The 27,500-nt window shown below is 41.5% G+C and overlaps 2 protein-coding genes across 3 annotated transcripts in view; both read left to right on the top strand.

The window, feature by feature from the left end:
- The window catches only part of LOC138965006 (leucine-rich repeats and immunoglobulin-like domains protein 2), a 19,347-nt gene extending 3,753 nt beyond the window's left edge, over nucleotides 1-15,594 (top strand). Inside the window, exons 1-9 of one of the 2 annotated variants that reach the window (XM_070337128.1) lie at nucleotides 3,978-4,849; nucleotides 7,807-7,962; nucleotides 9,038-9,292; nucleotides 9,911-10,237; nucleotides 10,786-11,055; nucleotides 11,584-11,865; nucleotides 13,042-13,084; nucleotides 13,692-13,867; nucleotides 15,268-15,594. In XM_070337128.1, the coding sequence (XP_070193229.1) occupies nucleotides 4,777-4,849; nucleotides 7,807-7,962; nucleotides 9,038-9,292; nucleotides 9,911-10,237; nucleotides 10,786-11,055; nucleotides 11,584-11,865; nucleotides 13,042-13,084; nucleotides 13,692-13,867; nucleotides 15,268-15,542 (1,857 nt within the window). In that variant the 5' untranslated portion in view covers nucleotides 3,978-4,776 and the 3' untranslated portion in view covers nucleotides 15,543-15,594. Of the gene's footprint in view, nucleotides 1-3,977; nucleotides 4,850-7,806; nucleotides 7,963-9,037; nucleotides 9,293-9,910; nucleotides 10,238-10,785; nucleotides 11,056-11,583; nucleotides 11,866-13,041; nucleotides 13,085-13,691; nucleotides 13,868-15,267 lie in introns of those variants that run through there. The other variant, XM_070337129.1, reaches the window with a different exon arrangement.
- A 2,602-nt stretch (nucleotides 15,595-18,196) lies between these two features.
- The window catches only part of LOC138964987 (centrosomal protein of 41 kDa-like), a 42,713-nt gene continuing 33,409 nt past the window's right edge, over nucleotides 18,197-27,500 (top strand). The window contains exons 1-3 of the mRNA XM_070337110.1: nucleotides 18,197-18,319; nucleotides 18,445-18,508; nucleotides 21,499-21,546. Of these exons, the coding sequence (XP_070193211.1) occupies nucleotides 18,239-18,319; nucleotides 18,445-18,508; nucleotides 21,499-21,546 (193 nt within the window). The 5' untranslated portion in view covers nucleotides 18,197-18,238. The remainder of the gene's footprint in view (nucleotides 18,320-18,444; nucleotides 18,509-21,498; nucleotides 21,547-27,500) is intronic.

Here is a 27,500-nt window from a genome sequence, read left to right on the forward strand (position 1 = left end):
CCTATCTTTCTTCGTTCTTGTGAACAAGTAGAAGTTGATGCTCTTTTATGCTCTTGTAGAGCAAATTACATTCACGAACGCCAGCGGATGAACAATAGGCCAAAAACGTACACGTTTTATTTCAAGAAACGGCGTGCGCAGTCTGACGCTTAACACTGTTCGCTAAATTAAACAAGGAACTTAGTCGATAAATATCGACAGGGGGCCGACAAATGGTTTAAATGGGAAATGTGTGTATATGGGTGTGGGTTTGAAACAAACAAACAAACCAACCCATGTGAACCCCGGGCCGCAGGCCTTCGATGTAGTGATTGAAAAAAAAGGATGTTCTCAAATGGTTCAATTCTCATTTGGTCTGATTCTCAAATGGTACCGGTATACTCCCCCCCCCCCCCGGCCGCAAGCCTAGGAGTAAAATTTTATAGACACTGACCTTCTTCCCAGGGGTCATTGACCCAGTTTTAGCTATGAGAGGTGGTTCGCCCAGAGGCTGTAGAGTATACTGGGGCGGTCTCTTTGATGTCTTGAGAGGAAACTTGGCCAGGGTAGTACATGCACCAGAACTGGTGGACACCAAGGACAAACATGAAATCGAAGCAGTTTGCTTTCAGAGAGAACGGTTGTCAGCAACTCAAACTTCTCTGTTTTCTTTTTTTTTTTAAATCTGACTGTCTTTGTGGCCCCCTGACTCCGCCCCCCTCCCTCTGTAAGGACCCCCCTCCACAAGGACCGATTTTTGTCAACATTTTAAAGGTCGCTAGAGAGGGGTTCCACTGTATGACCTAACCGCTACTGGCAGACGGCCTCAATCTTCACGCGCAAAGACGAGATTAATAGGTGCTCGGTTTTGGTATTTTGAATTACATTACATTAAACCTTTGTTGGGTTTCATGGTCATGGCAACAGCCATAATAATATTACATGATGTATAATATCATATTTCAGCATATGTGAATTACATGTCATCATACTAAACTGTCATACATTTTTATTCCTACATTATTGTGATTGATCACAACCAAACCTACTATCATTGGACACATCCAAATGCAAGCGCCTGTTCTTGACAATTTCCCTCTAATCTAAATATAAAATCAGTGCAATTTCCTGGGTCGGGCTTTGCCACAGACACTCACGGTTTGGCCTGTAGGTAAAATGTACAATGTATTTTCTGATTTGTGCACAAAAGCTTTTTTTCTTTTTTCTTTTTTTTAACATAACAATGTTTAATGTCACTGTATGTTTAAAAGACCATGGTCATATTTGTAAAAAAAATGTTAAATTAGAAAATAAATAACATTTTGGTTCATGATTTTTCCTACACCTGTGCTAAAAATAAGAAATAAAAATGTCGGGTATATAAGTCACTCAAATACAGCTAGGTATGAATGGCTCGGTTTGAGTTTGTTGCAGTTGACCCTGCACAATGCGACATATCATGTTTTTGTTGAACAATTTTGACGTCACCCCTCCCATAGGGTGACGTATTTCACAACTTCCTGTGTTACACAAACTCTGTGATGACCAATTTTGACGTCACCCCTCCCATAGGGTGACGGATTTCACAACTTTCTACAGATGAACAATTTTGACGTCACCCCTCCCATAGGGTGACGGATGTCACAACTTCCTGTGTACACAAACTGATGACGTATTTCACAACAAAATGGCGCTGCCCATGGTCAACCTCGAAACTATCCGTATAGAATGGGGGCGTCCTCGCCCCCATAAAAAAGAATAAGTCAAAATACGTTGCATTTGTGTATTTGAATAAGAGAGAGAGAGAGAGAGAGAGAGAGAGAGAGAGAGAGAGAGGGAGAGAGAGAGAGAGCGAGAGAGAGAGGAGTTTCTGTGTCTGTGTGTGTTATCGCGCGTGCGTTCGTGTGTGCGTGCGTGCGTGCGAGTGTGTGTGCGTATGTGTGTGTGTGTGTGTGTGTGTGTGCGTGCGTGCGTGCGTGCGTGCGTGTGTGTGTTTGTGTGATTGTGTGTGTGTGTATGCGTGCGTGCGTGCGTGACTGCTTGTTTGGCTGGCTGTTTATCTGTGCCTGAATGGTTAAATAAATGTTTAAGCAACAGAGTCACAGATTCTCTCATATGATAAGCACGTGTACATACAGATGCAGGCCCACAGACAGACAGACAGACAGACAGACAGACAGACACATGCACGCACGCACAAACGCACGCGCACGTACATACGCACACTCACACATGCACACATCACCTGTATAGCACCGATCTTCCCGGTAAAGGTTACTGCGGCTAATTAAGTTTCCTTGGTGCTTTTCAACTGAATCAATATTTACTCTATACACATTTTATTTAATTGAAACGAAGTCTAATGTCTTTAAAAACAGATGCAGTTAATTTTCACATTTGACCGTGCATTCTTTTCTATTCTGATATGTGTCTGTCCTTTTTGTCAAAATCATCGAACATTCATCATAATGTTATGCTTTCATGGGTAAATGTACGTTACTTTCGGACGGGAACATGGGGAAGGTGCAAATCCTAAAGAACAAGAAAGAACTCATTGACTCATAATCCTAACTTTGTTTTTTACATTTTAAGCTATTATGTTAGTAGAAGTACAGACATGACACAAAGAAGAGAGAGAGAGAGAAAGGGGGACGGATAGGAGAGAGAAAGAGAGAGAGAGATAGAGGGGGTGGGGGGAAGAGAGGGAAAGAGAGAGAGAAAGAGAGAGAGAGGGGGAGGGAGAGAGACAGAGAGAGAAATAGAGAGGAGAGAGAAGAGAGACCGGAAGAGAGAGACAGAGAGAGAGAGAGAGAGAGAGAGAGAGAGAGAGAGAGGGGGGGGCGGGTAGAGCCGACAGAGACAGAGAGAGACAGAGACGGACAGATGGAGAGAGGGAGACAGAGAGCGGCAGAGACAAAGCGAGACAGACAGAGCACCGGCAGATTCTCTCAAGCATATAACCACTCCATCCAAATTCGACAGCATCTTGTATTCACAGGTAAAGCCAGCATACAGCTAGCAAAGCATACTCCGCTTTGAGCAATGAACATGCCAAGGCTCCACAGGGGGTGAGGCGGAGCGAGACAGCAGCCACGGTTTTACGATTCCTTTTATTGGGGACACATCCACACACTGGGACACATAACAGTCCACCGCCATCTTCCTTATTTCAACGTCCCAAGCAACAGGCATTTGACAAATTAAATACAAATTGACGTCATGTGTTTCCGTTGTAGAAATGTCGTAGTTATCGAATTAAATGGTTAGTTGAATGATTTCATTACTACATGTACATTCGTTTAAACTAAGAGCAATCGAACTGTTTCCCCATCTTTTTCGTTCATGCAAAAACATGAATCTGTGCATAAAGTACAAACTTTTTACTACTGAAGTTGTCAACACTGGAAAGGGCGCTGGGAGTATTTTGGGGTATAAGTGTCTGTAAGGTCAGACTAGCACAATGGTTGCTAGGCATGGGAAGCTGACTTGGGAGAACACATCGCGGAAGATATGCGATCAATTCGCCTTGTGTATGGAAACAGCTGACGTTTTTGTTTTGATATATTATTTTCTGTTAATTTAATCAACAAAGAAATAGACTATATTACTTCTTTACAGCACCAACTAGTCCTGCATAAATATGAGGGTCAACAGTCAACAATTTTTATCCCACTGCCCCAGACCTACACGGTAAACTGTCACAACCGGGAATAATAACGCCTGCATTCTGGAACCAAAACCACAGAATCGACGTCAGGCGCCTGTAGTCCAGAGCGGGGTGGACAAAGCTCATCGCCGTCAAAATAGCGTGGTTTGAAGCTACACCATCATGCCTATCGCGATCTTTTTGAACTGTTCCGCTTGGGTGAAATCTCAAAAACCCGTACACCTTGAGATGAACTACGAAAGACAACAAAGGGAAATCAGCATAACCGAATTTGCATAATCAGATGCTGTGGTTGTCATTTTGTTTAGTACCTTTTCAGGTTACAGAGCGCTGTGTCATCCCTAGGGACAGTTGCCAACACTGGCTCTGTCTTTCAGCCATGTAGGACCTTTCCGTCGGCTCGCCGTTTTCTTTTGTGCAATATTCGTATAGAAGAATGGAAGGTGGCCTAAGCCAGGAAGCGTGGAAGAGGTCCTTGCATTGGATGTTGTTGTTCTCAGGTGTCTGGTTGCCGCGTGGGTCCGAGAAGAAATACCTTAATCCTGTGGTCACACTGAGTTACAATTCTGGACAGGACAGCTTCGTGGATACATTGACATTGTGTGTCTTCATCCTTGAGTGATTTACATATCTGTTGACGCCATTGTTGCCGAATCCGTCTCAAGTGATACTGGGCTCGACATTCGTTTCCGTCTCAAGTGATACTGGGCTCGACATTCGTTTCCGTCTCAAGTGATACTGGGCTCGACATTCGTTTCCGTCTCAAGTGATACTGGGCTCGACATTCGTTTCCGTCTCAAGTGATACTGGGCTCGACATTCGTTTCCGGAAATAACAAGGGATCCATCATTTGTCCGACAGGTTTTACAAGAAAGGAAATGTCTACATTTTTAGTGATTTTTTAACAGATGTATTTCAGTTTCATTGTTCCAAATCCAATTGAAACTTGATTACAGGCAACAGTTATATTCATGAACGGCTTTATTGTCAAAACCAAGACAGAAGGAACTGAAGGATTTCCGCCAATGAAAAGCGTAAACCAAGGACAGGCGTTGTGCAGATTCTGGAGAACTCATTGATGCTTTGCGTGTTTTTCTTTTTCAAATTGATGTTGTGATAAGTATACGGACATGGAGAGGACTGTAAAAACCAGGACGGGTTGTAGTCTTCTCATTGTGATCTTCTTGTTGGGTTTGACTCAAGGTACGTTTACGCATGAACTGTGTTGTCACCTGTACATGTATACGAAAATAAGAATGCTCACAGTACTGACGAAACAGGCATAAACAAATAGACATGAAGAGACACACAGCCGCATGTGGGCAGAGAGAGAGAGAGAGAGAGAGAGAGAGAGAGAGAGAGAGAGAGAGAGAGAGAGAGAGAGAGAGAGAGAGAGACAGAGACAGAGAGACAGAGAGACAGAGAGAGAAAGAGAGAAAGAGAGAAAGAGAAAGAGAAGGGGGGGGGGGGCAGACTGACAGACAGACAGACAGAGATAGACACGGAGACAGACAGAGACAAAAACAAAGACAGAGGGGCAGAGAGACAGAGACCGACACAGGGAGACAGACACAGACCGACACAGGGAGACAGACACAGACACAAAGAGATAGATAGAGACACCAACAGATAGAAATAGACAGACAGACACAGAGAATCAGACAATGGCACAAAGAGATAGAGATAGAGAGCGAGATTGAAAGAGAGAGAGAGAGAGAGAGAGACAGTGAGAGAAAGACAGTGAGAGAGAGACAGAGACAGAAACAGAGACAGAGACAGAGACAAAGACAGATAGAGACAGAGAGACAGACAGAGACAGAGACAGAGAGACAGAGACTGACGAATAGACAGGCAGGTATGCAGAGATGGGTTAAGACGGGGAAAAAAGACCAAAAAAAACCGGCTTAAACAAAAGACGGCAAACACACAAAGTCGTTGAATTGTACCAGATACATTTCTAATAAAGCAAATAGTTTTCGTATTTTTTTCTCCAAAGACGTCGTTGAAAAAAATATTCCAACTATCCCTGTTGTCTGCATGTCATCATAGTTATATTTGTTTTTGTCGGCACACTGGCAATCACTAATAAAAATGTACAAAAGCTGTATGGTAAGGCCAAAAAAAAAAAAGGTCTGTTTACGGTAACATAGGCCCAAAAAATAGGGTCGGTAGGTCGGGAATTTTTTTTTTTTTCCCAAAAAACCATATTTTTACGTTATTTTGCACAAAAAAAACCAAAAGATTTTTTTTTTTTTTTCCCAAATGCCAAAAAAAGTCTAGGGTCGCGCGAAAAAAATAGGGTCGGTCGGGTTACCGTAAACAGACCTATTTTTTTTTTTGCCTAACTGTCATTCCCTAGAACAGTATTTTCTTCTTCAAAAGGCTACATGTTGGCTTCTTCTAAAGCCACATTTAAGCTCACGCTGTTTTTCCAACAGATATTTGAATTTACGACCAAGAGCTCAGAACAACATTTAAAATATTGACACTCATTGTTTTCTATTGTCCACCAATAAGTCACAAAACTTTTACTGTTGTTTTAGTTTATTTCTTTTGTCTAGGTGTCACTCTTCAGCGTGATCTTTTGCGACTGTTTGCTTAGTCCTTGCTGTTCTCCCTACTCCTTTGTGTTTCGCGCCCATCGGCCGCAATAGCGCAATCCTAGCCTCTGATGATCGGGCTTATTGTAAATTGTTTCTGATGGAAGATATAGTAAAGATACAGTTCGAGAAATACCGAGACAAATGTAAGTCTACTCGCAAGAAACATGCCCAAATCAAAGCAAAATAGTCAAACGTTTTTGTGATTATTTCTCTGGAAAAGGAAAAGATGAAAAGAAAATCTACACAGATTAATCCCTTCTCTTTTTTCTCAAACATACATGAATCACTCTTTCTTTGAACCCTATGATTTCTATCTCCCTTTTTTTTGGTATTGAGCCATAATTTTCTTTACAGCAGGGGGGCAAGCCAAAACGGTGACAACACTAAGACAGCAGAGAATATTGTTAACAGTTTGATATTTCTTTCACTGCGTTTGTTTTAGGATGCACAGTTTTATTGTTGCTTTATGCAGATTGGCCCATCGTCATGATCTTCTTATCCTCTACAGGCGAAATAAATGAATCCCTTTTTTAGGTTTTTCCTTATCAAAAAAACAAGCTGAGTGTGACAGACATAAGCTTTGCAACATTTCAGTAAAACAAGAACACGCAATGAAAGACTCTCTCCTAAAATAGGGGGAAATTTACAGAAGCTAACACAACTCTGGAGAAAAAAACCTGGGTTTTAAAAGGTAGGGGGGGGGGGGGGGGGGGTCCCACTGTATCCAGTAATAATGTTCAGGAAATAGCTATGGAAAAGCGTCAAGCGCCTGTAGTCTGACCTGAAACACGAAGGTTTGGCAATGCACTCGCTGTCACTATGGTGACGCACCTTACCAAGGTCCAGTTAACCGCGCATTATTTTCGCCGTCCCTTTGTGAACATAACGCTTCCGTATTCCTTTTGTCTCACACACACACACAACACACACGCACTCACATACGTACACACACACACACACACACACACACACGCACAAGCGCGTGTACACACGCACACCGTGGCATACAAGCAAACACGCTACCCCCTCCCCCCTCACCTCGTACGTTCACACACTAGCACACTAAGAGACAGAGAGAGAGAGAGAGAGAGAGAGAGAGAGAGAGAGAGAGAGAGAGAGAGAGAGAGAGAGAGAGAGAATGACAGACGGACAGAGAGAGAGAGAGAGAGAGAGAGAGAGAGAGAGAGAGAGAGAGAGAATGATAGACGGACAGAGAGAGAGAGAGAGAGAGAATGACAGACGGACAGAGAGAGAGAGAGAGAGAGAGAGAGAGAGAGAGAGAGAGAGAGAGAGAGAGAGAGAGAATGACAGACGGACAGAGAGAGAGAGAGAGAGAGAGAGAGACAGAGAGAGAGAGAGAGAGAGAGAGAGAGAGAGAGGGGGAGAGAGAGAGAGAATGACAGACGGACAGACAAAGACAAACAAGACAGACAGAAAGACAGAGATGATTAGACAGAGATGTTTAGACAGAGATAGTGTTTCAAGAAGACACTTCCAGTACCAATGTATGAAGAGATGCACACATTGTCTAACCGAAGTATTCCAACACATTTGCAGGTCAGCTCAATTTTGGACAAGAAGAGAGATTTCAGCTGACTTCGTCCAAATCGTATTTCCGCCCTGGGGAAGATGTCACCCTTACCTGTAAGAAAACTGTCAGCCAGGACAATGACAAAAGCGCCAGAAGCCTCGTCTTTCCGGAGAGTAACAAAGGTGAGACGATTTTTTTGATTATTTTGGATTAACCAAGGTGAAACGAAGTTCAGATCATTTTGGAGTAACAAAGGCGAAATAATGTTTAGATAATTTTCGAGTAACAAGATGGCATGATTTGTAAATAATATTCGAGTAACAAAGGTGAAATGATATTTAGATTATTTTCGAGTATCAAATGTGAAATGATATTTAGATCATTTTCGAGTAGCAAAGGTGAAATGATATTTAGACTATTTGGAGTAACAAAGGTAAAATGATATTTAGATTATTTGGAGTAACAAAGGTGAAATGATATTTAGATTATTTGGAGTAACAAAGGTGAAATGATATTTAGATTATTTGGAGTAACAAAGGTGAAATGATATTTAGATTATTTGGAGTAACAAAGGTGAAATGATATTTAGATTATTTGGAGTAACAAAGGTGAAATGATATTTAGATTATTTGGAGTAACAAAGGTGAAATGATATTTAGATTATTTGGAGACGAGTAACAAAGGTGAAATGATGTTTACATTATTTTGGGAGTAAGAAAAGTGAACTGATTCTTGGATCATTTTCGCTGGCCCCTCAGATGCAAGCAACCCTGAGCGATGTATGAGCTCGTAGGTTTACAGCAGTACATTTAGCCCAATAGGTAGTAATTTGCAGACTTGAACAATGTTGTACTGATTCGTGTTAGTGTTAAATGTCTGGACTGAAATAGGTTATAGCTACACTTAAAGGACTGTGTGCTTGCGCCTATCAAAGTAAGGCAATGAACTCAGAACTCAGAACTTTATTACAAAAGGATAAAGGTTTAAGGCTTAGCCTAATTTTCCAACATGTCCTGTTAACATTTACAGAGAATAATTGTAAACGTAAGCAATGAGGAAAAAGAAGAAGAAACACTTGAAAGGAAGAAGAAGAAAAAGAAGAAGAAGAAGAAGAAGACGAAAAAAAAGGGAGAACATTTGTTTCAACAAAGAAGAAAGAAGAGGTAGAACAGAGGGGCGGGTGTTGGTAGGGGGTGGCGTCTTACACTTAATCAATTACAGTCAGATTTTCTCTCTCTGCCGCCAACGTGTATCCAGGCATCACATGGGAACGCAACGGTCAGACCATGTTCAGCACGACCACAGAGAAAAAAGTGTGTCGCGTGCAGCCCCACGTGTTGCTGGGGCGACCGGCCGTGACGCAACGAGAACTGCAGGCCGTGACGTGCGAGGAGGACATGACGTCAGTCAATGTGACGATCCAAAACGTCACCATCTCGCCGCGAGGGGATCGCTGGGTCTGCGCCAAGTTTCCCTTTATTGAGAGCAACACTGTCTCCCTTTACAATTTTGGTACGTACGAGAGAGAGAGAGAGAGAGAGAGAGAGAGAGAGAGAGAGAGAGAGAGAGAGAGAGAGAGAGAGAGAGAGCCTCGGAGAGAGAGAGACGGAGAAAGAGAGAGAGAGAAAGAGAAAGAGAGAGAGAGAGAGAGAGAAAGAGAGAAAGAGAGAGAGAGAGAGAGAGAGAGAAAGACAGACAGACAGACAGGCAGACAGACAGGCAGACAGACAGACAGAGGGACAAAGAGAGAGAGAGAAAGAGAGAGAGAGAAAGAGAGAGAAAGAGAGAGAGAGAGAGAAGAGAGAGAGAGAGAGAGAGAGAGAGAGAGAGAGAGAGAGAGAGAGAGAGAGAGAGAGAGAGAGAGAGAGAGAGAGAGAGAGGTCGGAAGTTGGATGGACTCGGCCACAATAAGACAGTATGAGATATGCGCGATTTACTCAATGATACGCAATGAATCTTCAGTAACAACAGTAACTGTACCTACATACGATTGACGTACTAACCAACGGACTGATCAAACCCTGCCCAAAACCAAACAGAGTGTTCTATCATCACAAATGAAATTTCAGACTCAAAGAGCACTACCCCGCAGCCTGCAACACTCTCATTCACATGACGTCACTGTTTCAGTGCCACTGAGCGTGGTGACGCTGACGGTGCAGGACCACTTCCCCAATGACGCTACCACGGGAGTCCTGATGACGCTCGTATGTCAAGCGTCACCCTGCAACCCCCCGCCCTCCGTCACGTGGCAACTGATGCGTGACGGCAAGCCTCTCCCCCTGCCTGGCGGGTCGCGGACACGCTCACAGGTGGATGGTTACGGACGCGTGACGCTGGCTATGGAGTTGGCGCTAGGAGCTGACCCTCGCTTCGAGAACGCCACCGCGACGTGTCGAGCGTCCAACACCCCTGGCGTCTGGCTGGATTCCAACCGACTGACGCTGACTATTAAGAGTGGGTGAACTAAACAAAAACCGGCAATTTTCCCCCGTATTAATTTAGAATGTTGGAACTCTTTAGTCTGTTTGTGGATAGTTTTGACGTATACACTTTTCTCTCTCTCGCTCACCCACACCCCTTTGCTTTTGTTTTGTAACTTAACTCGTCAATCTGTGCGTGTCTATCTCCCCTTAGTTGTGTGTGTGTGTATCATTTAACTTGTTGTATCATGTGTATCATTTAACTGTTTGTGGATAGTTTTGACGTATGCACTTTCCTCTCTGTCTCACCCACACACTTTCTATTTGTTTCAGTTTTGTTACTCAGTTCGTCAATCTGTCCGCGTCTATCTCCCCAAGTTTTCTTGTTTATAGCATTTTACTTTTTAGCTGACAACGCCCGAAACTTCGATCCATTTTTTCTCTCTTCTTCTTCACACACCCCAAAATTCTCAGCGAACGATAGTGCTTATCTCTCGGTGCTTCCCCTACCTATATTCCACATACCTCATCTAACGACATATCAGTGCATAGACCTCAGAACATGGACTATTATTTTCGCAGGACCACCCAGAATCTTGATGACAGCAAACCCTTCCAACGAGGTGACAGAGGGCACGGATGTGACCTTGACCTGCGGTGCACACGGGCACCCAAGGCCAGAGGTCAGTTGGAGGAAGGACGGGGGTTTTCTCCCGGGGGGTCTGTTGGAAGCGGACACACCCATTCTGCGTCTGAGTCCTGCCCGACTGCCGGACAGAGGGGAGTACGTCTGCAAGGCCTTCAACAATGTGCCTCCTGGTGCCGTCAACTCCATCTACCTCAAAGTGGATGGTAAGGCGCTTGGCGTAGTACACGAATGAAACGTGTAAACATCAAATCAAATCAAATCAAGTTAACTTTATTATCTCATGTGGAGAAATTGCAGTGGTGGTGCATGTAACATAAAGACAAACGAAACACTACAACATTGCGCATTATATTTAAATATATATACAAAGTAGTTACATTGTTCTCAACTAAACACCTCTCTGCATACAAAGCTCTTGCTGTTAGGATGTAAGACAAATATGTACAAGAGTTATACACAAAAATTCCACTCAATTCCGCTTAAAAATCACAAACTACAATATCAGAAATACGCCGTTGAGATGTAACATGTGTGTGCATGAGAGTATGTGAGTGTATTACGTGTTTCGTTTCCTGTGGCTTCGTGATCTGCGGGGATGTTGACACTCACCACATATCCCTGGAACAAAGCATCATGGTAACATCATGTTCGCGTTGAGTACATGAGGCTCAAGAAGTTTCCTTTTCTAAACTGTATGTGTAGAGTCACCCCAACTAAATTCTGATCCACAGAACCACTCCGCACTCTGAAAATCTCAGACGAGGATCGAAGCATGGAAATCAGCGACAAGAGCTCCGACAAGGACAGCAAGGACAAGCAAAACAACGACGTAACCAACAAGGAGGACTCCACAGACAACAGCAGCAGACACAACGACAGCAGCAACAACGACGACAGCAGCAACGGAGGCACCATCGCCGCTGTCATCGTCTCCATCCTGGTGGTTCTGGGTGCTGTGGGTCTGGGTCTGCTGTGGGTGTTGTACAGGCGGAGGAAGCAGAACTACATGTCGTGTGAGTTGTGCTGTCAAGGATTCATTGCCCACAGGGCGGAGGTACACGAAGCGAAACTGTATACCATCAAAATGGGTGGTACGCAACCGCGGGGTCGTATTGGTTGAAATTGAGATTTGCTGTTATTTCAACCAATCAGATCCTTCAGCTTGTTCACACCCAGTTGCGTTGAACCCAGTTTCGTTTCGTGCTCCTCGGCCCTGATTTTGTTTTCTCAGTCCATCGGTAGGCTACATGTAGTGTATTTGTTGTTTTAGTGATAATGTGTATACACATTTAGGGCTGTTTTTCAGTATTAATAACATGTTCTGTTTGATTAAGGGTATTCAGCTGGTATTTCCTTGTTTTTACTACCTATTTTATTCATGTTTTTATTACTTAATGAGTGGAAGAATCTGTTGTAATGTATGTTTGATGGTGTATGCTTTTAATCAAGCGTTGCTGACTATGAATGTAGATGTAAATGCTTGTATAACTGTGTTTGAATTTTAAATGTGTCAAGCGCAAAGAGCATAATTGTAAAGTTATGATGTTGCGCTATATAAATGCTCATTTATTATTATTATTAAACCTCTCCCCGCTGTTCACAACCTGATTGAAACATCTCTGACGTATTCATTGAACGTTGATTAAGACACACACGCTATGTTCCACGCAGATATGTTCCATGAGCTCAACTGTTAGATCACTGCCACTGACAACACTGTAGCATACCTTGGCACAATTTTCTAGCTTACAGAATCTCTGTTCGCCATTGTTATGATTTTGGAGCACACAGTGTAGGTTCCAGTTGTCAATTTCTACAACACTCATGTTTTTCTGCGGTGTGTAATCCAAGAGCGGAGTTGCATAATAGCTGACATGATCTGAAACACTGAATTTGTTTCAGGAAGCGAATTTAGATGCTAAGTAGGCCTATAGTGCTGATGGAGCTTCTTTCAACCCGTACCGTTTGAAAAAGGCAAACTATGTCGTGGATGTCACCTACACTCACCCCCTGTGCTGCAAAACGCAAAGTTCAACCTCAGAAGAAACTGAAAATGTTAATTAACTGTAACCCACGTTTGTTCCTGAGCGTATGTGTCTGCAAGTGCACGTATGTTTGTCAGAAAAGTCCAAAACTCATCAACCATGTTAGCCTAATTAAATGATTAACTTTTTTATGCCACGTTTCAGCACCTGGATCCATTGATTCCTTGTTCCCACACTACCCAGACAGGTAAGCAAGCCACTTTATCAAAGGGATCGTGTTTGAACAGTAAGGGGTGTATGGCGAGGTCTGGTTGCGATCCTTCTCCGTGGAGATTGCGGTCCTTTTTTCATAGAGAAAGTGCACAAGACCTCGTGTTCATTCCTAATTCGTGTGATGAGCACATGATTTAACCTAGGTACTTTACAGGTGCCTGAGGGTGTGTATGTCTGTGCATGTGTGTCTGTGTGTGTGTCTGTGTGTGTGTGTGTGTGTGTGTGTGTGCGTGCATGCGTGCGTATGTGTGTGTGTGAGTGTGTGCGCGCGCGTGATTGCACGTGCGTGTGTGTGTCAGTGTACTCGCGCATGTTTGTACACGCGCATGTGTGTGTGTGTGTGTGTGTGTGTGTGTGTGTGTGCGTATACACGCGCATGTGTGTGTGTGTGTGTGTGTGTGTGTGTGTTTGCGCGCGCGCGTGCGTATGCTTTCATCCTTGAGTTCAGCAACTATCCATATTGCCTTATATTGCAATGCACGTAGCTTATGAAATATAAAGCTATTCCAATAACTGATATATATATATATATATATATATATATATATATATATATATATATCACCATTCCTACCTTCCAGGTGTATGACAGCCCCAAGGCCGGGAATGTATGCACCTAGATCCTCGCTGCGTCCGCCAACTCATGGCTCGCTGACGATGGATTCTGTGCCTCAGTACCTGGAGTTACCTCCCGCTCCCTTGCCGCCTGTGGGAATCACCAACAGGGGCTACGGAATTTCACCTAAAAGCAGAAAGAGTAAGCACTTAAAAAAAAAAATATATATATATTTTGAAATTTAAATTTAAATGTTTAATTTTTTTTTTACATTGAATGGATATCTTCTTGTCGTTCGCTGTTAGATCGTCAGTCCGGACTGCAGGGCGAAACGTGCTGTCCTCTCCAAGTCCTCTTTGGGGCCGTATAGCTTCTTTTGTAGCGCTGTCTCCTCTGGCCAGGTGGTGTCCCTCAGAGCACTGTGGTATGGACAAGCCTGCAGGATGTGCTCTGCTGTCTGATTCTTGCCACACGGGCATAGGGGGGAGGGAACTAGCTTCAGCTTTGTGGCCATATGATGGTTTGGTCTGTTATGTCCAGTGCGGAGTCTGAGTAGGACGACTTGTTCTTCACGTTGGAGCAGGTGGTAGTCATCTTTCTCCGCTCTGGTTTTCCTCTTGTTTTTGATGATTGTCTTTTTTTCCTTGTACTGCAGATTGAATGGATATAATGAAAGGGAAGGATGCACGACGAGTTCTGAAGCAGGTCGACATTATTTTCCGACAAACGATTATCACATTTTTCCAACCACAACAGCAACCTAGACAACAACTGATTGCGCCATAGAAAAGGATCATTGTAGAGCCAAGAACTAAACACCGGGCTGCCCAATGATTTGAAATATTCACAGCCTGAATCTTTAACTGTACATGTGCATCCTTTTCCTTTATTCGAACACATTATTTATTGTTGGAACATTTACACACCAGCTGTGGTTTTCCCAGGCCTCGGTCTTTGGTCATTGACACATACCTTTTTGATTTGACGCATTGGTCTGACCCCTGGCCGGTCAACCGTCCGATAGTTTTGAAATCTTCTGATCATCAATTTTCCTAACAAGCATGTGTAACCGAGTGCCGAAACACCACAATCACCTTTGGAGGCGAAGTCCAATCAAACAGGATTGAGAATTTTAGAGCGTATTTCTAAGCCCTTTAAAAAATGTTATGCATTCGCAGAGGAATCCATGAACATACAGAGATACAAAAGCCGCCAGACCCCATCACAAACAGAACTCTACAATCCACAGGTGTTGCCTTGCAAGCTATAAATAGCTCGCAACTTCTAAGGCGAACAACTCTGCAGAGTCTGCTGTGAAGGGCGACGGTAGTCTCCCTGTCACACATGCAAAGCAGGACATTTGGACCTCTACATATTTCAATCCAGGTCAAACTGACATTTTGTTCTCTGAGTCTTTGAACAAGACTGCATTAGTGCGAACATGATACTGAACGAGACATTATGCTTGCGAAATTATTCAAACCGGAGTCACACAGGGGTTCACTGGCTGGGTAAACGGAAGCACAACGACGTTTACGATATACGATGATCGTACACTGAATGAAGGTATTTGTGTGTCTTTTCTTCCATCTGAAATTCAGATACAAAGGTGGCGAGCGGACGACCCCTGCCAGCCACACCCACCGAGTTTGACGAGTCTCGCTACACGTGGGACTCAGGCTATGACGAGATCCGTGACGTCAGTCCTGAACTGGGAAGGATGACGTCACACGATGGCTACGAAGTTCCGGTGCTTCACGAAGAGGACGAGGAGGAGTGCATTTATGACGTGGCCAAGCCAGAGGAGGGATCTCGGCCTTATTCTGTGCGCAGACCTACGTACATGAACGACGGCCCGTTTTCAACGCACATGTAAATCCAGGAACGGTTTGGAGAAGACGCTGGAATGCTGGATGTAAGGGGGGTTAGGTGGGGGGGGGGGGGGGGGGTGGGGATTGGGATGGGGATGGTAACACGAGGTAAAGCGAGAAAGATATCGCAACTATGGAAAATTGCGTATTTTTGTTTATTATCATCATTTTTAAAATTTAAAAAAAATTAAACATATCAACTTCAATACCGGCACGCACGCATCAGCTGGCACTGAAAAAAATCACACACACACACACAAACACACACACACACGCACACGCACACGCACGCATGCACGCACGTACGCACGCACGCACACGCGCACTCACGCACGGACACAGAACGTAAATGCACAGAATCAGACTTTTCATTCGGTTGATTTTCTATGACGTAAGCTTCTCCCTTCTTTTGACTAATGATCTTGCAAAGTCGTTGCTTTATTTTTTGTGCACATACTATAAACAATGTACATGTATGTGTTTCTTGGAACTGGGACTAAAGTATTAGGGGAAGATTAAAACCGAACTCTCAAGTAGAACACAAAATCAACAACCATAAACAACTACAAACAAAGAATTGGCGGAATTTTTTTAATTATTTAATTTTTTTTAAAGCTGTCTTAGCTCGTTCGTATTGCTAAAACTGACCCTAAATCATTGATACATTAAATTGACTTATTATAGACGGGACAGTGCATGCATGACAAATTCTCACTACGTCCAAATCTCTGTCTTCCTGTGGGTGCAGATCAGCCAGTGGACGTGTTGGTGGTGGTTTTATGCCTTCTGCTTTGTGCCTCCATCAGCTCCTTCTGTGTATTTGTAAATTGATTTTTAAATTGTTTTCTTTGAATAAAAGGTGATTTGATCAGTTATTTTGCCGTGTGTGTGTGTGTGTGTGTGTGTGTGTGTGTGTGTGTGTGTGTGTGTGTGTGTGTGTGTGTGTGTGCGCCGTGTGTGTGCGCCGTGTGTGTGTGTGTGTGTGTGATTGTTTGTGTGTGTGTGTGTGTAGGCTATGTGTGAGCGTGTGTGCTGTGTGTGCAGTGTGTGTGTGTGTCAGTGTGACTCTGTGTGTGTGTCGGGTGTTTATTGTTGTTGATTTCTGTTTCTGCCGTACGCTGGCTAACCGCAAACACTGACACACTGACACACAGTGACACCGTGACACACACACACACACACACACACACACACACCCCTAATCCGCCCCAACACACACACACACACACACACACACACACACACACACACATACACACACACACAGAGTGACAAGAACAACAACACTGACAACAACAACAACTTTAAAAACTGCCAAACAAACAAAATATGGTAATCTTGAACTTTAGCGTGTTAAATTCATAGCTCAGAATCCAGTGACATTCTTGACTTATTTTTGATACAAGTCCATGTAAGCAAGCCAAAGAACATTTGTCGTGAAATTAATTGACGGATTGAGCTCCAAACTTAAGCATAATTAATTAATTTGGTTGTTCAATCGACGAAAATGCACCGAAAATGGCGTACGTTGTCAACCATGGGACATCATTTACACGAAAGAGTTGTCTCCCTTGTTCGCTCACACGGAGTAATTCCTTCTTTGACCCATGTAAATGAAATGCATTCGTACAGTTCATCGGAGTTCATTCCGTAACTTCAAAGGGATCTAAAATGACTTGTTATGATTACAAGTGCAGGTTCTACAAATTTGGAGACTTAAATGCCTCTGAATTATGAGCTATGAATTTAACACGCTAAAGTTCAAGATTACCCAAAATATTGCTAAGTAGTCTATATGATTTTGGTATGGAAACAAAAACTTCTGACAGAGCAGCCAATAATGGTAAAGAAAACAACACTTGCCTGTCAATGCTGCTTTTTGCACAGACTGAGACTGATAATTATATTTATCCCGGCTACATACGTGAGAGAGACACTCGTGAGATAATAATCGTTCAAATCACACGTGTGTATATCATGTAAATGAGGTCATGTCAAGCAAGTCTGGCAGGGACCTGTTTTTCCACTGCTTATGCATGGTGTCAAAGTCACCGAGACAAACGCCATTATAGAAACAAAAATTGCGCTCGGTAATTAACCTCGATAAATCTTTAGAACTAACACGTCACGCCACACTTTCAGAGTGACGTTTCTTTGCTTTGACGTAATAGATTGCACGAGGCTTTAGAAGAGATCGAGGTTCCAAAACAAGCGTCTTCAATGCAATTTAGCTGCCTCGACTGCAGGACATTTTCAGTAAAATACACTGGTAAGTACACTGAGTATGTAGGATAAACAGAATACTACATGGCTTGCTGTGTCGTACCAGATTTACACTCGTTGCTTTTTCAAATAGTGAACAGCTCGCTTTCGCTCACAGTTCAATATTTAAAAAAACAAACCTCGTGTAAATCTGGTACGGCGACACAGCAAACCATGTAGTATTCTCTATATACACTACTTGACATTCAAAGAAACGCCTGCACACGATTTCAAACAACATCTCTTTTTTTTCAATTTCAACGAACAGCTCCACAAACATTGTGTGTTTTGATGACACCAAGTTAGTTCACTGAGCACGTACGGCTCAGAGCTCATTATAGCAGTTCAACCGAACCTTCAACTCGCAGTGTCATTCTTCGTGTGCCTGTGTTGAAAACCAAGGGAGGCCAGGAAAAGGAAACGAATTCTTGCTGTAGTCATGCGCATACGGGAGTTACGCGGGGTTACAGACAGAAACAAGATGTCGTCTGTCAGTTCTGCCAGAGGGAAACGGCCAGATGTAAGTTTGCTATTCTTTGCTATTCGTGCGCGATTGCATAGTTTACCAAACGGACATACTCTTGTATTGTTCGCCGATCCGTTTTTACTCGCAGTAGTGACATTTTTCCGTGTTTTTCATTGCAGCCCCTGCAGAAGAAAATCCCTGAAAACCCCAAGTTCAAACATGTGCGGCCGGTTGTTGATACAGGTAGGAACACGATCTTTTATTTAAAACTCAAAACATGAAATCTTGCGCATCAAACCATTTAGGAGAGTTAGTTGTGATTATGCTATAACGAATGCCTGTCACGGATCAGAAAAGTAATGGCAGATATGGGAGGGGTCGCTCAGACTTTCAAGAGTTGTGTACCTACTACCTAGATTCTCCCATCACTGATCTGCAGTGTAGACACATAGGGGTACAATGATACATGTGTCGATTGTATGGTAAGCATTACCTGTAAGTATATATGTTCATGGACAGCAGTAATATATATAACTATTCAACAGCAGTCTGACTTGGTGTATTGGTACTGGTACTGTGGTAGTCACATACACCAACAATTAATGTATTGTAATTTGTATGCATGTGTTACAAGTTTATTAAAACACGTTAAAATATAAGTAACCCATTCAAATACAATCAAGTGTACTCAGGATGGACTGCAACAGGTTTAGTGCGTGTTTTATCATCTGAAACAAGCAGTAGACTGTAAGTGTAATAATACAGCCATCAATAATGTAAGCTCATGCATATATGTCCTTATAAGTTATATTTATCTACATTTTGATTTAATGTATGACTATGACTAAGTGTTTGAACAGTCAGTGCCTGAGGAATGGAACCATGTGGCTCTGAAGAATTCAATATAATCTTTATGTCTCAGTCTGAACCTTTCTGATTGTTTGGGAAGGTTTGGTTGGGGAGAAAATATTTACTTCAGTTGCTCTGAATTAAGTCTGCAACAGTCAGCAGCTTCTGTGTCACTGTCAGATGTGTAAAAATAGTCTTGAGTCGTGCGTTTGAAAATGCCTGAGCCTGAAGGCGGTGTATCTTATTCTTACACCTCTTGGTATCAGTCTGCCTGTCTGCCTTAGAGATGAGGACGACAGTTGGCCAGATGGCCTGAATAGCGCGCTGCGTTTTCCTGCATAGAACTAAGGCATGTCTGCTGCAATGATGCCTGAGCTTAACATTGGCGGGCACACAGCACTGTAAACATTCCCCGTCCCTTCACCTCTCTCGCCACCATCCGCCCTACCATTAGTCTCATGCCTGACAGTGACAAGAGACCAGAATAATAGTCATCAGTCACCCTCATCTCCTTTGCCTGAGGCCCTTCTCTGCCATTCCTTACGTACATACACGAACCAATTATCTGTCTAGTTTTGACATGCCAGGACGTTACTTATGTCCTATCAGGGAAGTTCCTACAAATTCATACCTATAGGACAAATGTCCTGAGTTCTTCATCATCAATAGGACATTTGACCGCTTTCAGAAAGTGTAATAGGACATTAGGCCAAAAAAAATAAATAGTCTGTTTATGGTAACCCGACCGACCCTATTTTTTTTCGCGCGACCCTAGACTTTTTTGGGCATTTGGGGAAAAAAAAATCTTGTTTTTTTGGCAAAATAACGTAAAAATGTGTTTTTTTGGAAAAAAAAGAAAAGAAAAAAAAGAAAAAATCCCGACCTACCGACCCTATTTTTTTGGCCTATGTTACCGTAAACAGACCAATTTTTTTTTTTTGCCTTATGAATTTGTGCCAAACAGATTTATAATATAACACATTCCATGGAATTGTTCCAAAGTCATGCGCACGCACACACACACACCCACGCGCGCGCGCTGTAGAACACACACATAATATAGTAAATACATCAACACAGTGTGCGTATAATGTTGTATTTGTTTAGTTTCAAAGAAACCACAAAAAAGAAACCAACATGAACAACTTCAGAGCTCTTACTTTGATTACAAACTGCATGATTTGGATAAAAGTTGAAAAACAAAATGATCGGTTTGAACTAATGCTGATCTTTTGCAGGCTTTAGTTTTTTTTCAGCGGCATAATTCAGTGCTTCGTCTCGTATCGAAAACAAAAGCAGACGACAAATTTAGTCAGTTGAAGTCTCCCGTACTCCTGTAGCATGCACTGATCTAAAAATAATCCACTATTTTTAGATCAGTGCGCTGCACCGAGACTGTTATACCCAAACGGCGCATACCGCAAACGGTTCGGGAATTCCCGACAAAAGAAAAGATCCGCACGCGGCACTGGCAACTTCAGTGTCAGCTGAACACAAGAGCGTTCGGTCTTTTAGAAGATTTGTATCTTGAAATGAAAATTAACGAATATCGCGCTGTCCGAAGGAATGGAGTACATATATCGGACAATGACCACGCTCAGGCTAAAACGATAGGACATCTGACTGACATGCGGCAATGTGAATCGGACATTTGGGGATTTTCATCGTTATATGTCCGATGTCCGACGCCTGACGACAATCTGTCCTATGATCAGTGTTCCACATCACATCAAATTGCAGGAATAGTCCTCTTTGATGCCAAAATTCACACATAAGTAGCCCAGTCAAAGGGTATTAATATAAATATGCAAACTGTTTTCAAGGAGATACATGTACAGCATCTGTGCTCATAAAGTATGGAGCTTGTCTACTGTCTGTACTGAGTGTAAACATGATTAGGCCTAAAAAAAAAATAGGTGTGGTTACGGTAACCCGACCTACCCTATTTTTAGGGGCCGACCCTATAACTTTTTATTACATTTGTCAAAAAAACACACAAAAAACAAGAAAACGAGTGCAGAAAACGCAATGAAAGCGAAAGCGCTCGAGTCGCACACTTATTTCCCTGTCAAGTAGGTTTAATTTGTACACATTAGAAAAAAAAGTAAAAAAATAAAAAAAAGTGATTGCCTACCTACCTACCCTATTTCTTTTGGCTATGTTACCGTAACCACACCTATTTTTTTTGTGTGCCTTAGTTAGGAATTTTCTATGCGAGCAATGTGTCGGTATAATGCTAATAGCAAGGGGTGTTCATTTCACTTGACCATATTAGGGTCGGTTAGTTATTTCACATCACCAGTAAGAAACCCCATCTGCTACCTCTTGCTTTTCTTGACAAGAGTTGTGGCCCATTAATGAAATATCTTTGTTGTTTGTTGCAGGGTCGAGCATGTCCAAGCACATGGAAAAATTGGAAGAACTTAAAAGAGGTGAGTATTGCTATTTAATTATCAATATGGCTTACGTGAAAATAAATCGTAACATCACTAACATACACTAGCACCGACTTTAAATATAGTCTTAAAATTGTGGGAGTCTTGAAATTTACATGGGAGTTATTTTTGACGTTTAAGGTGCTAAAAGGCGAGGGGTCTCTCTACCTGAGGGGTCTTAAAAATGAATTGTTCACTGTATGTATTGTTGACCCTCCACCAATCTTAAGTGCCATTCACATGGCAGAGTTTTTACCAACTTTCCCCCAATTTTCAAGCGATTTAAGTCAGCTCCAAGTCAAATCAAAATCGCTGCCCATGTGAACAGCGCAAACGCTCAAACTAGTTTTAAGCGGTGATTTTAGTCAGACATGAAGGCCAGTTCAGCTATCGGAGCTACCTCCTAATGTGGTAAGAGCAGTTTGGCTAGAGCATCGGCGTCTAATTATATTTCTGGCTAGAGCCAACCAAATCGGTAAACGCAATAAGAACAATCTGTGCAAAATCTTTGTCACAGCCATGTCGCGCAGTGCTCAACTGAGTTTTGGAGTCACTGCTAAATCTGGCCTAAATTGAAACTAAATCGTTCGGGCGGTTCACATGGCAGACTTTTCGTCGACTTGGCCTTGATAACTCGGGAGCGATTTTCAAACGACAAAAGTTGGTTGAAAATCGGGCATGTGAACAGCACTTAGTTAAAGGAATCCGGAAATCTGAGGGAATGAGGTGTTTAACAAAAATCTCACATCAATAGACAATGTACGGAAATAACTCTGTCAGGACTTTCAAGTCACCAAGTGGTGTGGCAGAGTAACCACCCCCAACATCGAGGCAAGCTCGTCAAAGGGAGGCAAAGCAACACTAATGTGCTGATGGGCTTTGACCTGCCATCAACTAACTCTGAATCTGATGTGTATATTATGCAGTGTTCGCCCGATACGACTCTCTTTTCTTTTGAGAATATGCACATCACAGCCACGATTCACAGCTGATGTCTTGCAGTGATCACTAAGCAGGTGTATTTTCCAAAACTCATTTGACCTCAAGCCGCGCCAAACCAAGGGAACATGCATAGCAGACCAGCAACAAATCGCCATGAACTCCGATAAGTGTATGTTTGAAAGGAAAGTGTATCATATTGAGCGCTCACTGCATAAAATACACGACAGAGCTAGTTGTTTGTCATGGTGGTAGTTGTCTACCGGTCAGCAGCATGTTGTTGATTGGCCATGCCTTTAAAAAAAGCTTGCCTTGATGGTCGTTTACTCCATCACTTGAAAGTCTTGAAAGAGTTACTTTAGAAAACGTCTATTGTTGCAACTATTTTTTTTTAGTCTCTTTTCGAAATAAAATTTGTTGGTACATAATTATGTAAGTCCCTAAACCTGTTCAATGTCTCCAGAAGGTTGCCTAAACCTCAACTAAGGCTAATAATGGTCAGAATATTAACTTGAAGTAATGTACCTCTTGCGGGGATGGCCAAAGCTAACAAAAATTTACTTGCCAGCCGGGCGAGTAACTTCAAGAAAGTCACTAGCCCATCAGAAATTCAAACTATGAAACAGTGTTAGTATGAATGACTGTCAGCGTTGTATTTATACACACAAAATAGCGGTGGTACGTACGATCGACAACTGGACCACGCTCAGCTGGCATCTTGTCTGGCTTTTTGCACTGTTCTTCGTTGACGCAAGTTGCAATGACCGATTTTAGTTTCGCATGACTTGATATTTTCCAACTTGAGCTGATTATAGATATACGTGTTTGGAATCAGTAGCAACGGTTAAAACTGCTCGACCGCAGCCCGAATGAAACGTCATAAGCGCCTCCGAGATAAGAGCCTCGTCCTCATGTCACATACTGGAACATGGCGGCAATTTTGCATACGATTGAAGTTTCTGCATGTGCAGTATTTATTAGGCTTTGAAAAATGAAACCCAATAGTACTAAAACCAAAAGTTGCTTTGCATTTGACCAGAACTTCCACTGGCCAGCCGGGCGAGCTGACAGCCGGTTTCTACTACCCCGGCAGGTGTTTTCCTCGCCCCTGGCGGCCGGGCAGTGGATTTGGCCATCCCTGTCTTGTACATGTAGGAATGAGACCATTAAAGTTTAAAGCAATCAACCTGGTCATTGCTGAAAGATAGTGCTGTTTGCTGTGTAACCACTCAAAATTGATGCCAAAAAAACCTCCCATTTGGACAGGTAACGTGTGTGTCACATGCTTATGTCATTATGGCTTAAGGCTGGAGAACACTTTGGAGGCCCAATTTCAAAGTGATTATAGGTAGTTTTAAAAGTTACTTTTTCTGTTAGTTCAATGTTTGCTTTATCAGGAAAATACAAAATATAAAGGGCTTAACGCGCAAAATTTTAAGATAACGACTGAAGTTTAAGCATAGGTATCAGATTTTTTCACGCAAACACTACTGAATAAGTTGCAATATTGTATTGTGAAAATGTAAACAAAATAACAATCAGATGATCACAAACTGAAGAAGAGAAATAGGGAAGCAAAATAGAACATTAAACGTAGTGATTTTACTTGTGAATTCGGAAAAAAATCCTTTTGTATCCATTTTGAAGCTCAATTTGAAGCATGGAACACCAACAAACATTGATTAAAAGTGTTAAAGTGATTACAGTGTTCAGAAATAGTGTTAGATACCAAGTTGAGTTATCCCTCTTTACCAATTTAAAAAAAAATACACCTCTTAACGCGCAAAATTTTGAACTGTGATGCTTTTACTACCCCCACCCCCTTCCCATTTGTCAGAAAAGAGTGCATATTATCTTCCAAATAGAAAAGCAGGGTAGTCAGATGATCAAAAACTTAAGAAGAGAAAGAGGGAAGCAAAATAGAACATCCAACATAATGATTTAACTTGTGAATTATGAGAAAACTATTTTTTTTACCCATTTGTGAAGCTTAATTTGAAACTTGGAACACAGACAAACATATATTAAAAGTGTTAAAGTGATTACAGTGTTCAGAAATAATGTTAGATACCAAGTTGAGTTATCCCTCTTTACCACTGTTAAAAGAAATACACCTCTTGCCGCGCAAAATCTTGAATTGTGATACTTTTACTTCCCCCGCCCCCTACCCATTTTTTCAGAAAAGAGTGCATAATTATTATCTACCAAATAGAAAAGCAGGGTAGTCAGATGATCAAAAACTTCAGAACAGAAATATGGAAGCAAAATAGAACATCCAACATAGTGATTTAACTGGTGAATTCTAAAAAAAACCCCACTTTTTTACTCATTTTATTAGCTTAATTTAAAGCTTGGAACTGAAGACAGAAAAAAAAAATTAAAAGTGCTAAAGTGGTTACAGTGTTCAGAAATAGTGTTTGATACCAAGTTGAGTTATCCCTCTTCATCACAGTTAAAAAAAACACACCTCTTGTCGCGCAAAATCTTGAACTGTGATGCTTTTACTACCCCCACCCCCTACCCATTTTTCAGAAAAGAGTGCATATTATCTTTCAAATAGAAAAGCAGGGTAGTCAGATGATCAAAAACTTAAAGAAGAGAAAGAGGGAAGCAAAATAGAACATCCAACATAATGATTTAACTTGTGAATTATTATAAAACCATTTTTTTTACCCATTTTTGAAGCTTAATTTGAAACTTGGAACACAGACAAACATAAATCAAAAGTGTTAAAGTGATTACAGTGTTCAGAAATAGTGTTAGATACCAAGTTGAGTTATCCCTCTTTACCAATTTAAAAAAAATACACCTCTTAACGTGCAAAATTTTGAACTGTGATGCTTTTACTACCCCCACCCCCTTCCCATTTGTCAGAAAAGAGTGCATATTATCTTCCAAAAAGAAAAGCAGGGTAGTCAGATGATCAAAAACTTAAGAAGAGAAAGAGGGAAGCAAAATAGAACATCCAATATAATGATTTAACTTGTGAATTATGAGAAAACTATTTTTTTTACCCATTTGTGAAGCTTAATTTGAAACTTGGAACACAGACAAACATATATTAAAAGTGTTAAAGTGATTACAGTGTTCAGAAATAGTGTTAGATACCAAGTTGAGTTATCCCTCTTTACCACTGTTAAAAGAAATACACCTCTTGTCGGCCAAAATCTTGAACTGTGATACTTTTACTTCCCCCACCCCCTACCCATTTTTTCAGAAAAGAGTGCATATTATCTACCAAATAGAAAAGCAGGGTAGTCAGATGATCAAAAACTGAAGAACAGAAATAGGGAAGCAAAATAGAACATCCAACATAGTGATTTAACTGGTGAATTCTGAAAAAACCCACTTTTTTACTCATTTTATTAGCTGAATTTTAAAGCTTGGAAGACAGAGAGAAAAAAAATGAAAGTGCTAAAGTGGTTACAGTGTTCAGAAATAGTGTTTGGTACCAAGTTGAGTTATCCCTCTTCATCACAGTTAAAAGAAACACACCTCTTGTCGCGCAAAATCTTGAACTGTGATGCTTTTACTACCCCCACCCCCTACCCATTTTTCAGAAAAGAGTGCATATTATCTTTCAAATAGAAAAGCAGGGTAGTCAGATGATCAAAAACTTAAAGAAGAGAAAGAGGGAAGCAAAATAGAGCATCCAACATAATGATTTAACTTGTGAATTATTAAAAAAACAATTTTTTTAACCCATTTTTGAAGCTTAATTTGAAACTTGGAACACAGACAAACATAAATTAAAAGTGTTAAAGTGATTACAGTGTTCAGAAATAGTGTTAGATACCAAGTTGAGTTATCCCTCTTTACCAATTTTTAAAAAAAAACACCTCTTAACGCGCAAAATTTTGAACTGTGATGCTTTTACTACCCCCACCCCCTTACCATTTTTCAGAAAAGAGTGCATATTATCTTCCAAATAGAAAAGCAGGGTAGTCAGATGATCAAAAACTTAAGAAGAGAAAGAGGGAAGCAAAATAGAACATCCAACATAATGATTTAACTTGTGAATAATGAGAAAACTATTTTTTTACCCATTTTTGAAGCTTAATTTAAAACTTGGAACACAAACAAACATAAATTAAAAGTGTTAAAGTGATTACAGTGTTCAGAAATAGTGTTAGATACCAAGTTGAGTTATCCCTCTTTACCACTGTTAAAAGAAATACACCTCTTGTCGGCCAAAATCTTGAACTGTGATACTTTTATTTCCCCCACCCCCTACCCATTTTTTCAGAAAAGAGTGCATATTATCTACCAAATAGAAAAGCAGGGTACTAGTCAGATGATCAAAAACTGAAGAACAGAAATAGGGAAGCAAAATAGAACATCCAACATAGTGATTTAACTGGTGAATTCTGAAAAAAACCCACTTTTTTACTCATTTTATTAGCTAAATTTTAAAGCTTGGAAGACAGAGAGAGAAAAAATGAAAGTGCTAAAGTGGTTACAGTGTTCAGAAATAGTGTTTGGTACCAAGTTGAGTTATCCCTCTTCATCACAGTTAAAAGAAACACACCTCTTGTCGCGCAAAATCTTGAACTGTGATGCTTTTACTACCCCCACCCCCTACCCATTTTTCAGAAAAGAGTGCATATTATCTTCCAAATAGAAAAGCAAGGTAGTCAGATGATCAAAAACTTCAGAACAGAAATAGGGAAGCAAAAAACAACATCCAACAGAGTGATTTAACTGGTGAATTCAGAAAAAAACCCAATTTTTTACTCATTTTATATGCTGAATTTAAAGCTTGGAAGACAGAAAAAAAAATTAAAAGTGCTTTAGTACTTACAGTGTTCAGAAATAGTGTTAGATACCAAGTTGAGTTATTCCTCTTCATCACAGTTGAAAGAAACACACCTCTTGTCGCGCAAAATCTTGAACTGTGATGCTTTTACTACCCCCACCCCCTACCCATTTTTCAGAAAAGAGTGCATATTATCTTCCAAATAGAAAAGCAAGGTAGTCAGATGATCAAAAACTTCAGAACAGAAAGAGGGAAG

The sequence above is a fragment of the Littorina saxatilis genome, linkage group LG4 (assembly GCF_037325665.1).
Source record: "Littorina saxatilis isolate snail1 linkage group LG4, US_GU_Lsax_2.0, whole genome shotgun sequence".
NCBI classification, from domain to species: domain Eukaryota; kingdom Metazoa; phylum Mollusca; class Gastropoda; order Littorinimorpha; family Littorinidae; genus Littorina; species Littorina saxatilis.